At 39.4% G+C, this 12707-nt stretch overlaps 1 protein-coding gene across 4 annotated transcripts in view; it reads right to left on the bottom strand.

Moving 5' to 3' along the window:
- NUP133 (nucleoporin 133) overlaps positions 1-12707 on the bottom strand; it is a 55413-nt gene that overhangs the window by 8497 nt on the left and 34209 nt on the right. For all 4 annotated transcript variants that reach the window (XM_007085999.3, XM_042960620.1, XM_042960621.1 and 1 more), the window contains exons 16-23: positions 12436-12558; positions 11760-11856; positions 10831-11082; positions 10044-10177; positions 7101-7259; positions 6109-6244; positions 1875-1993; positions 810-890 (exon numbers count right to left, since the gene is read on the bottom strand). In XM_007085999.3, the coding sequence (XP_007086061.1) occupies positions 810-890; positions 1875-1993; positions 6109-6244; positions 7101-7259; positions 10044-10177; positions 10831-11082; positions 11760-11856; positions 12436-12558 (1101 nt within the window). The remainder of the gene's footprint in view (positions 1-809; positions 891-1874; positions 1994-6108; positions 6245-7100; positions 7260-10043; positions 10178-10830; positions 11083-11759; positions 11857-12435; positions 12559-12707) is intronic.

Here is a 12707-nt window from a genome sequence, read left to right as displayed (position 1 = left end):
ATGAAAGAAAAAAAAATACCTCAGGACTCTGAAAAGCCGTGTTTTTTATTCGTGCACAGAAAAAGACACCAGGGAACATGAGAGAATGATCAGGAAAGGGACTCTTCTGACAACTTTTCTAAAGAGCTACACATTCCAAGAGTTAGGAATAGCTGAACCAGAGAGTCTTTTTTAAAATTAAAAAAAAAAAAAAAAACCATTTATTTATTTTTGAGAGAGAGAGAGAGACTGAGAGAGAGAGAACAAGTGGGGGAGGGGCAGAGAGAGAGGGCAACAGAATTGAAGCCGGCTCCAGGCTCTGAGCTGTGAGCACAGAGCCTGATGTGGGGCTCGAACTCATGAACTGTGAGATCACGACCTGAGCCAGAGTCGGACGCTTTAACCGACTGAGCCACCCAGGCACCCGAGAGTCTTTTTTATTTTTTTTTATTTAAAAAATAAATAAATAAATAAATTTTTTTTTTAATGTTTATTCATTTTTGGATAGAGAGAGACAGAGCGTGAGGGGGGAGAGGCAAAGAGAGAGGGAGACACAGAATCCGAAGGAAGCTCCAGGCTCTGAACTGACAGCATAGAGCCTGACGCGGGGCTCGAACTCACAGACCGCGAGATCGTGACCTGAGCCGAAGTCGGACGCTTAACAGACTGAGCCACCCAAGCGCCCCACCGGGAGTCTTTTTTGATTAACACACTGTCATGATTGGCTAAAAGAAGTTACCTTTTCTTTTTTAATACGTTTTCAATTCTACAGCAAACCAAATATGCAATTGTGATACTTGCCTTTGATCGTCTCCAGTGATTTTCCTTACCTCATCGATATATTCCAGCAAGTCCAAAGCTTTCTTGAAATCATACTCATTAGCTCTTCTGTTTTCTTCACAGATATATAGCTATGGGAAATTCAAATAAGGTTGAGGATTATTTTAAGTGATCATATAACTAAGACTAGAGAAATTTAGGGAGAAAATAAGTCATTATGTCTTCCAAGTAAGTCACAGGTATTTGTATTTTATACGAAGACGACTGTCACATTTGGAAATCACATTCCATCTATCCTCACGATCAACTTTCTTTTAAAACATGCCTACACTCAACAGTACTTCATTTGTGTAACTTGGTATATATACTTTAAAAACGTCAGTAAATTCATATTCTTAGGTTCAATATAATGTAACATACTTCAGTATTCTTTTGGGCATATTCTTTGCGATATGCTATATAAAGAGAGGCTGTTGTGGGCTCAATTACAGGAAATCTGTTACCAATAATGACTAAAATACTGAAGTTTTGGAATTGTCTTCTGTTACCGTAATTAGAGCGATTTCAAAGTGATCCTACATCACTCTTGTATTGGGATGCTCTGTTGAAGGGCAAAGAGCGAAGCAGAGTTAAGGCTACAAGTGCAGTACGTAACAAGGAGACTGTCTCATGGAGGCTGCAGCCCATAATCTAGGGAACTGTGTTCCTGCCCTCAGGAATGTGTTGTGTTCCAGACAAAAGCAGGAGGACAGTACTCACAGGCTATGTAAATCTAGTTCCTTAAACTATTTTTCTTATGGAAGAGCCTGAACTGTACCTCATGGTATGTTTATGTCCTATGCTAGAAAAGAAAATCCAAGTACTTCCTTCTGGTCACCTGGATAAGCATCTCTAGGAACAGCTGGAGATCTATGGGAGGCAGAGGCTGATCCGCTTCCTGCCAACTGGCATCCTGTTCTCAAGCAGCTTCTAACAACTTATTTTAGAGGAAGGGGAAAGTTACCGGAAAAATGGAAACGGAAAGAGGACTACTCTTAGGAACTGTCCATCTGACTCAAGAGACACTGACGTCGTTTTGAGACTGAGGAATGGCGCAAGGATTCGCAAAGACGTACGCTGATGAGCTGTGGTGCAGTCAGCACCGGCATCGCACTGAGACTCAGCTCTTTCTCTGCCAGCAGTTGCTCCGGCAGGGTCTCCTGGTGCAGTAGAAAGCGCTCCTGCTCAGCCATTTCTAGAATTCAAAATGAGAGGCAGGGAGGGGAGTAAACTTCTGCTCTGTCATAAAACAAATCTGAATTTAAAAAAAAAAAAAAAAAAAAAAGGAACACCTCTAACGGTAATCTCATCGTTATTTGATGATCTTAAAATGTTATTAATTCTGCTTGCCTTTGATTCCTGATTATGTTAAAACATATTCATGATTTGATCCAAGTCATATAAACAGTCACAGTAACCAGACAGAGTTAGGAGAGAAGAGCAGAGCTATGAAAATACACCTACTGCCTGGAGAACAGATGGCTATTTCACAAGACACAAGTCCCCCAAATCTGGGGCCACCCGGTCCCATTTTATGTTAACTCAAGAAGGTGCTTCTTCCCACCAGTTTCTAGTAGAATCTTGCACTAAGGGAAATGATCTATTTAAAAGCCGCCATGAGTTATTACAAGAAAAAAAGCCTGGAAGATTATGCACCAAACCTATTAATTAGCAATGGTGAGCTCTACTGTTTGAGGTGACATCAGCCATCCAGGCTGCAGCCCATTACCCGGTTTTGCCCAGGAAGATGTGGACTGCAGGAGACAAGGACTGAGAACTGCTATGTATTCTCATAAACACAGTTGTCACCGCCAGGTACAATGACCAAAGCATAAATATGCTCATTCAAATACTGACATCCCTCCACGTGATCCTAATTTTGTAAAAATTAAATAATTTTTGTGCGATTTCCATACATAGAGAAGCAGACTGGGAGGGTACACGAAACAGTGACCATAGTTCTCTCTGGGGCAGTGAGATTATATAGACTGTTTGTTATGTTTTTTCCCGGTAATTTACAAATTTCAGTAAGGAATTATTTATATAACCAGAAAATTAAAAAAAAAAATCTACTCCCTAGGATTAGACACACTGTGATGATGGTCTGCAGGTAATTACTGACACCCAAAAACATTCCCATTGTGTTAAGAAAGCAAAAGTTAAGAAGTGATCAAATGTAAAAAAAAAAAAAAAAAAAGAAGTGATCAAATGTAAAATGGTGACCACAGTTCCAATGATTTCTGGTGAGTGGGTTGTGGGGAGAGCAAGAAATAAAACCTTGATTTGAGGGACACTTGGGTGGCTCAGTCAGTTAAGCGTCCGACTCTTGATTTCAGCTCAGGGCATCTCACGGTTTGTGGGATTGAGCCCCGTGTCAGGCTCTGAGCTGACCACAAAGCCTGCTTAAGATTCTTTTGCTCTTTCCCTCTGCCCCTCTCCCCAGCTTGTACGAGCATGCTCTCTCTCTCTCTCTCTCTCTCTCTCAAATATAAATAAATAGATAGATAAAACAACCACCTGGATTTGAATAACACGGTCTATCTCTGGTGACTAGGTAAAATATGGCTTCCCATGTCAGACTATCAGCCAACCTTGCAGAATATATACACACTTCTCTAGAACAATAAACACTACTAGTGCTTAAAAATAAGATTGAAAATCTCCTTTATAAACAGTGAAAAATAGTTTTAATAATAAAAGTTAAATGCTAACCCTACACTTTATTGGGGACTTAATATGTATAAGACATTTTTTTCAAGGAACACAGTGTCTCCACTCCTTACAACTACCCATTTTATAGCTGAGGAAACGGAGGCTCAGAGGGTATCCAAGGTCACAAAGCTAGTAAGCCAGAGAAAACATATGAAACCAGATCTGTCCAATTTCTGTCAAGATTCTTTCTACTGTTCCCATTCCTTGAAGAAAAAAAGACGGTAGTATAAATAGAATCCATACCTCAAAGGCTGGCCTCTGTGGATAAGCCCTGCAACCAAATACAAGTATCTATGTTTGTATACCCTTCACCCCTGATCACAGAGTTAAGATCCCCTTCCAATTTTTACTTTGAGAAATTCCAAACTTGGGGCACCTGGGTGCTCAGTTGGTTAAGTGTATGACTCTTGATCTATGGGTCGTGAGTTCAAGTCCACAATGGGCTCCATGCTGGGCATGCAGCCGATTTAGAAAAGAATCCTAGGGGGGCCTGGGTGGCTCAATTGGTTAAGCAGCCTACTTCAGCTCAGGTCATGATCCTGTGGTTTGTGAGTCTGAGCCCTGAGTCAGGCTCTGCTTTGGATTCTGTGTCTCCCCCTCCCCTGCTTGTACTCTGTCTCTCTCTCTCAAAAATAAATAAAGCATTAAAAAAATTTTTTTTTAAATAAACATTAGAAAAATAAAAATAAATTCTAACACCACAGAAAATTAAAAAAAATTTTTCTTAACGTTTTTTTATTTTTGAGAGAAAAAGAGACAGCGTGCGAGCAGGGGAGGGACAGAGAGACAGGGAGACAGAATCCAAAGCAGGCTCCAGGCTCCGAGCTGTCAGCACAGAGCCCGATGCGGGGCTTGAACTCATGAACCGTGAGATCATGACCTGAGCCGAAGTCAGACGCTCAACCGACTGAGCCACCCAGGCGCCCCTAGAGAAAATATTAAAGAAGAATACAGTGCACCCTGTATACCTACAGTTACCTGTTAGCATTCTGCCATCTTGGCTTTATCTACCTGTTTACCAATCTACCTATTTGCTTTTCCTCCTAAATCAAATGAAAGCTGCAAACATCATGACATTTCTAAATACTTTAGGATGTACCTCCTAAGGGCATTCAATCACAATATCATTATCAGATCTGAAAAATTTAACACAAATACAGAAATACCATCTAATGTTAATTATGTTCACATCCCCTCAGTTGTCCCCAAAACGTGCGTCATGGTTGGTTATTTGGGGGATGATCGAGGAGCTGAGCCAGCCTCTCTCCCTACATTTGGTTGTCATGGCTCTCAGGTTACTTTAATCTAAAACAGCCTCCTGTTTTGTTGTTTTTTTAAGTTTTTTGTCTTTCATGCTGCTGAATTTGGGAGTCGGAGCCAATTATATTGCAAAATGCCCCAAAACAGGAGCTATCTAATCACTTCCCTGTGGTTAGATTCAGGTCGAACATTTCTGACACGACAATAGCACAAGGTGGTATTCCACACTGCTACGTGACATCACCCTGGGAAGTATTTACGGTGAGCCTGTCTCAGTGCTGCTGATGGTACCTGTCAGGTCCATGTCACGATACTCTGAAAATATGAGGCCATCCTTTTCCCCTAACCCCTAAACTCAATGGCTTTAGCGTTCTTGGATGACACATTAGTCACCATGGTTGCAGGTGGTGATCTGCCAAGTCCCATTCTACACTTATTAGTTGGTATTCTTTTTTTTACTAAAGGAAACTCTCACTGACCCCTCCCCTTGTGGGTCTCACTGTAGATTTATGGATTTTTTTTTTGTTTTTAAACTGTGAAATAAAATGTTTTACTATCATTCTTTTTGGTGTTTAGATTATCCCCAAACTTGGCCAGTGGTGGCTGTCGTATTGACATCTCTACATTAAGCTTGCTTTCTGGCCCAACAAGACTCCCCAGGATGATTCCCTCAATAACCCTCATCTCCTTTTACTGAGAAACAGTAGTTAGAAGCCATGATACAGGACTAGGTACGCTCCTGCCACTGGGGTGTCACTGCTTTTAAGCCTTTTCAGTGGACAGAGCCCAAGAAATACTTTAATTTTGAACAATCGTGATTCCATCTGAAATCTCCAATTCAAGTACAGTACAGGGCCCTTCCTCATCCTCCTCCTAGATTTCTATCTCCCTCTTCCCCTTGGTTCTCAAAAATAAGAGTATATCCAAACATTTTCTTAACTGACAACATAACAAAAGTCTCACAATTATGACACCAAAAAGCTTTGAATTCTGAAACCAGTAGCTTTAACAAACTACTATCTACAACAAACCCACTGAATAAAGATTTCTTTGCAGTTCTTCCTGTTCTTAGAATGTGAGTCACTAAGGGTGTAATCAAAGCACTGGGTCAAATCATTTACTTTTATTCTTTAGGAATTCTTATTTAACATACAAACTTTCTCTAAAAAATAGAATCCCAAATATGTACTTATGTAATTGTCTAAAGCCACTGAATAGAAAGCATTCCTCTTAAAGAAGAGATGGGTCCTGTGTCTAATGAATACCACTGAACAATACTAGGAGTGCATTATAAAAGTTCACTGATAGCATGCTTGATGCTCAAATTCTTTCTTTTACCTTCAATTTTTTCTTGCAGTACATCCTCTGAAAAGTCTGAAGCCAAGGCAGCCAATTTACTCAAGCCAAGAAGGGTTTTTTTCTTTGCAAAGTAATGTGTTTCCATGTTTGCCAGACCCAGAAGTGTTGCATGAGCCTACAACAAAACACGAAAACTGCTAAGACCCCGCGTACTAATTCAAGTTGAAATACAGGCTAATGCACAACCTAAACTTGTTTTCCCCCCTAATTTATATCAATGAAAGATCAAGTCAGTACTAGCAAACCTAAAAACTAATTGGTTCTATACACCAAGAGTAATTACACAATAAAATACCAACCAGCGACACTAATTATTGGGAAAAGAAACATGTATAAGACATTTGCTCTGTAACAATTACAGAGTCACTTCAACGACCTGTCAAGGACAAATTTTAAAATTAATTCGTGTATTGTTTTTACTCATAATTTGAACATTTTAATACTCATTGCAAATAAAGGTCAATGGTTATTTACATGTTAATACAATTTTTGTGCTTTATTTTACTCTAATAGTAGTCAAAACACAACAGGCTACATTTTTTTGAGACATTAAAAATAAGAGCAATGCCATCATAAATAAACAAGAATACTTTATTCAAATTATGTCAGAGAAAGGAGACATATGCTTAAAATAATTTCTAAATAGCATTTTAATCACTATAAACTAAACTAATTAAAACTAAAGGGGCACCTGAGTGGCTCAGTCATTTGAGCGTCTGACTCCTGATTTCAACTCAGGTCATGATCCCAGGGTCATGGGATGGAGCCCCACATTGGGCTCTGTGCTAAGCATGGAGCCTGTTTGGGATTCTCTCTCTCTCTCTCTCTCTCTCTCTCTCTCTCTCTCTGAACTTCTGCCCCTCTCCCCTGCTTGTGCTCTTTCTCTATAAAATAAAAACTAGTTAAAAAAACAAAAACAAACAACTAAGTAAAAAACTGCCTAAACCTGCTCCATGTAACTCAATTCTTACCTTTTCTAATTCTTGGCTGTTAATTTCATGTAACCAGCTGAGATGTTCATGAGCTTGCAAAAAATTTGCCAACTCTCCATGCTGAGAAATGGGTTGAGATAATAATTTGCCTCGCTTTCCTTTCTCCAGATACCAACGGAAGAGAAAGTCTGAAAAATTCTACAAATAAAAGAGCAAAGAATCCAATAATATTTATTAATACAGTTTTAAAAAGTATATTTCTGATAATAAAACGTTAATATTTTTTTCAAAGGTCTTAGATTCCAGAACAGAGATCCTGTTTAAACATTTATTTTCTATATACTAGGATCCTCAAAAAAAAACCCTTAACTTAGTTTAACAAAAGAGGAATGCAGATTCCGAAAGGGGATCTTGTTTAAGATCATGTAAACTCTAGATGTGCGTGGTATGGTTTGACAGCCATTAGCTATGTACAGCTGTTTAAACCTAGTTAAAATGTTAAAATTCAGTTCCTCGGTCACACTAATCACATCAGGTGCTCAACGTGCCCCATGTCCTATCTTAGAAAACACACAGGAAAGTTCTATGCAACAGTGCAGAATGAAAGATTCCCAGGGGTCAAATTCTTTTTTTAATGTTTATTCTTTTTTTTTTTTTTTTTTTTGAGAAAAAGAGACAGAGCATGAGCAGGGGAGGGGCAGAAAGAGAGGGAGACACAGAATCCGAAGCAGGCTCCAGGCTCTGAGCTGTCAGCATAGAACCCGACGCAGGGCTCAAACCCACGAACTTGTGAGATCATGACCTGAGCCCAAGTTGGACGTTTAACTGACTGAGCCACCCAGGCGCTGCCTCCACACCTCCAGGGGTTCAATTCTGTGCCAGAAGGCCATGTGCACTGGAATGATAAACAGGATTCTAGAGAGGGTCTAAATGCCTAGCCAGTTTTCCCCACCTGATGTTTGCTGGATGCTGGGGTAGCATGGAAGGCTAGGCTGGAAGGGAAGATTAAAATGTCCTACAGTCACACAGTATTTAAGAGGTATTTCCACTAAAGGAAATTCTGCCATGAACACACCAGTCCCACAAGACTTTGAAACCAGAAATGAAATGAATGTAACAAAAGCCTCAACCAAATCTTGGCCCACCTCTGTTCTTGATGAACTCAGTGACCTACCTCTCACTTTATCTGCCTCTCAGGAGAAAAAAAAACAAACATTATTTTCATCTTTAAGGTTCCTTTACACACAATATCCAAAATACAACCAGAAATTCGTAAGACATAATAAGCAGAAAAATATGACCAAGAAGTAGGCAAGAGAAACAAATCTGAGGATGATCAGATTTTAGAGGTAGTACAGAAGGATTTTTTAAAGAACTACTGAACACATTAAAGAAAATAAAAGAAAGAAAAAATGGATGAAAAATGTCAACAAAGAACTAGAATCCACAAAAGAATAGAAATCATGATGGACGCAGAAATATTTACTTTAGTGCTATCGTGAAATACTAAATAAGCCATGTCAAACAATCAGGCCCTGATCAAATAAAGCAAGTTACATCCAGGCCATGAAATACCACAATACCATCAAAACATTATGAAATATTTAATGATATCAGGACAAATGTTTGTGATTAGCAACTGGCAAAACATATTTGTCCACAATAATATAGCGTGAAAAGATTAGAACAACATAAACCAAATGTTACAAAGGGTTCTTCCTCTCTGGGTAGTGAAATTTTGAATGATTCTTAAAATCTTTCTGGTTTATAGGCGCTTTCTGAATTTTATACTATGTTCACTTTTTTAAATTTTTTTTTTTTTTAATGTTTTATTTATTTTTGAGACAGAGAGAGACAGAGCATGAACGGGGGAGGGGCAGAGAGAGAGGGAGACACAGAATCGGAAGCAGGCTCCATCCAGGCTCTGAGCCATCAGCCCAGAGCCCGACGCGGGGCTCGAACTCACGGACCGCAAGGTCGTGACCTGAGCCGAAGTCGGCCGCTTAACCGACTGAGCCACCCAGGCGCCCCTATGTTCACTTTTATAGTAAGAAAAAAGTCAGTGCTTACTTGACAATCAACTAGCTTAAATTCACCTAGAGAGTGTCATAGTGAAAAGTTTTTTGAAAAATAAAAAGCATGTGGGTCCACGTGGGTGGCTCAGTCGGTTAAGCATCCGACTTCGGCTCAGGTCATGATCTCATGGTTCGGGAGTTCAAGCCCCGCATCAGGCTGTGTGCTGACAGCTCAGAGCCTGAAGCCTGCTTCAGATTCTGTGTCTCCTTCTCTCTGCCCCTTCTCTGCTCACGCTCTTTCTCTCTCTCCCTCAAAAATAAATAAACATTTAAAAAAAAAATTAGAAAAAAAATAAGAAGCATGATGTCAAAGAAGGAGAGCACAAATCTTTGGTGTATGGAAAGCTGAGCTCTCTAAAAGCTGCAGCATCCTGTGCTCCTAAGATCTTCTTTTCAAATTTTAAAAATTCTCTCAATTTTCATATACCTAAGTACTTTTAATTATGACTGGAAATATATGAATAGAAATGAAAATTTTAACTTATTCGTCAAAGGTCACAGAACCTTTCAACAATATTTGGAATCATCTGCCAATTTACAAAGAAACCTAATGCACAAATTAGTACATAAGGTAACTACAAAACGACTATATATCATCTTCCAACAAAACACCCAAGTAAGATTTGAAACGAGGGCGCCTGGGTGGCTCAGTCAGTTAAGCGTCTGACTCTTGATTTCTGCTCATGTCATGATCTCGCGGTTCATGAATTCAAGCCCTGCCCGCATCAGGCTCTGCACTGACAGTTCCGAGCCTGCTTGGACTTCTCTCTCTCCTTCTCTCTCTACCCCTCCTCTCCCCACACGTGCTCTCTCTCTCTCTCTCTTGAATAAGCATAAAAAAAAAAAAGATTTGAAATGGTAAAACCTTACAACAGCATCAATTTCCTACGTCCCCAACACTCGTTACCTGATCAGCAAACTGGGTCATGTAGCGCTGGAGTCTGGTCTGGTTGTCAGTCTGCTCACACATTTGCACTAAGATATCAAAGTCACAGTACTTTTCTGCTAATGAAGCAGCCCACGGGTACTGGCCTAGTGTGACTGTAGAAATGAGAACAGATGGAAAAATTTCTGTTAGTGAAAACTTATTATGTGATAGAAAGTATTACTTGAAACTTTACCTTTAATTCATATTATATTCTAAAAAATAACGGAATAGAAACCTTTCCACTTACTGGCATTTAGTTTCATAATCCTTATAAACTCATTAGAGAGGCAAATTTAATCCCCTGCTTCATCACTGCCTACCCATGATGCTAGTCCCTTCCTTGGTATACTAGCAAAACGAGCTACTTCTCCTAACTCTAGCTATGAAAATAACGTGTCCTTTGCCGAACAGCCACACTGTCCCATCTGTACCCTCTAACCGCCCTCATCGTGCTCTACTGTGCAGTCGACTTATTCATGTAAAAGTCTGAGATAAGCTCTTTGAGCACAGTCTCCAGTTGTTTTTAATTTATTCATTTTCAAATCATCTTCAGCACCATCTATGGTACTCGTACCTGGAAAGGTGTGAAGACAAGGTCGAACAAATGAATGAATGCAGAAAGCTGTACATACATGCTTTGCTTTACGTTCTTGGTTACAGTTGGATTAATGATATTACACTGAATATGCTACATTAATGATTGGACTCCGTCACCCGCTCCGCAACGTCAAAGACCCATAGCCATTGCTAAATATCATGCACTTACGAAGTGGAGATAGGAGATCTGATCTTTTCTGTAGGTATTCCATTTCCAGACTGCTGTATCTTTCTTGATCACCAGATTTGTCCAGAGACTTAAGCTGGGAAACGTAACCATCCAGGAAGCAATCAATCAGTGCTACCAGCTGCTCTGTCAGAATGTTTCGGAGGTTGCTGTCTGCCTGAGGATATACCACTTTCAGGACAATCCCATGCTGGCGCATGATTACTGTTCGGATGCCCCCAGGACCACTCGTTGCTATGAGATCACATAAAGTAATATGGTAAGTAAGGGTTCTACAATGGCTAGGGGAAAGACCAACTGCCTAAGAACTATCATGTCACCGCTGCTGGAAAAAATAAACAAATAGGGGTTCAGCTGATCCCTCTCTATGTCCTGCTTAAATCCCATCTTCTCTACGGAGACTTCAACACAGCCAGGTGAACATGATCCTCTCCCTTCTAAATTCCTTCAGTGCTAACTCCACTTACTTTCTTGTATTAAATCAACATTAACTATTGTCAATACCTCTAGGGCCAGGACCTCCTTCTTTGAATAACCATATGCACTAAAATCTAGTAGACAAAGGGCACCTGGCTGGCTTAGTAGAGCATGTGACTCTTGATCTCAGGATCGTGAATTCAAGCACCACGTCAGGGGTAGAGATTACTTACAAATTTTTTTTTTAAATCTAGTGGACGCATAATAAGTATCAGTTACATAAATTACAGGCAAATCTACAAATTATTCTAAGAGAATAAAGCAATTTTCACAAGAATTACTCATTCTGGAGGTGGCACTTATTTTTCATTTCGCTCACAAACCCACACTAATGGAATAATACAGCTTCCAGAAACGATAGGCCATTAGAAATATATCTTGAACGACTGCTAATAATAAACCAGTACATTTGCGCTCAGAGCTTGCAATCTCACCTGTCCAAGGAACATACTCAGGTTCTTGTTCTATCGGCTCTTTTCTATATAAGGAGTTTCTATTCTGTCGATAATGACAGGCAGCTTGTAGCATGTCCTAGAAAAAAATGCATCAGCATATGCAGAAAGTGATGAGTCCCAGTATTCTTAAAGATAATTTGAAACATCAAAGTCTATTAATACTAAAAAAATACTCAGCTCAAGTCTGTAAGAATTACTCTTTTGGTTCTTCTGCATTTGAAATTTGTTTTACTCCATAACTTAACTTTAATTTTGGAAAACTTACTAACCAAAGTAGGAAAACCATTGCTATGAAGAACATTATCTAAGATTAAATGGAACATTTTAATCAATAATGTAACTATTAAGTTCTTGAGTAATTAAGACACTTAGTTACTATAACATTAATACATTTGCCATGATATATGTATCTTTCTCCAGATAAAAGGTTATTATTTTATTATAATCCAGAACCCAGGATTATAGAAACTTTTAATATGCATAAGACATTCAAAATGCTTGATAAATAAAACGACTGTACTTTTCTACATTTTTTGAATTAAATGCTAAACACTTTTAAATTACTGGCAATACAGAGTTGGAATATGGAAACCACTTTCTCTTCCAGCCACACTCTGGTCTTTGATTTGCTGAAATCTTCACCGTGGTTTTGTACCTTGAGAATACTGTTCACATTGATCACCACTTCAGCCCATTCAACAGATTCCAAAGATGTTTCCTTTAAGACCTGCTCCTCATGCTCCAGTAAACACTCGCAAATGGTGTCTACCTGCGACACCTGAGGGAGTACAGAGAAGGCAACTACTTTTAACAAAAACCATGGCGGTGGGTAATAATCACAACTGCCCAGAATCTACTCAACGGGCTTTTCTCAGAAAGTCATATTCTTAGCTCATTACTCAGAATAAAACAGTTGATGGCAAAAAA

Source organism: Panthera tigris, chromosome D2 (assembly GCF_018350195.1).
Source record: "Panthera tigris isolate Pti1 chromosome D2, P.tigris_Pti1_mat1.1, whole genome shotgun sequence".
NCBI classification, from domain to species: domain Eukaryota; kingdom Metazoa; phylum Chordata; class Mammalia; order Carnivora; family Felidae; genus Panthera; species Panthera tigris.
This window is presented reverse-complemented; position numbering and strand designations above follow the sequence as displayed.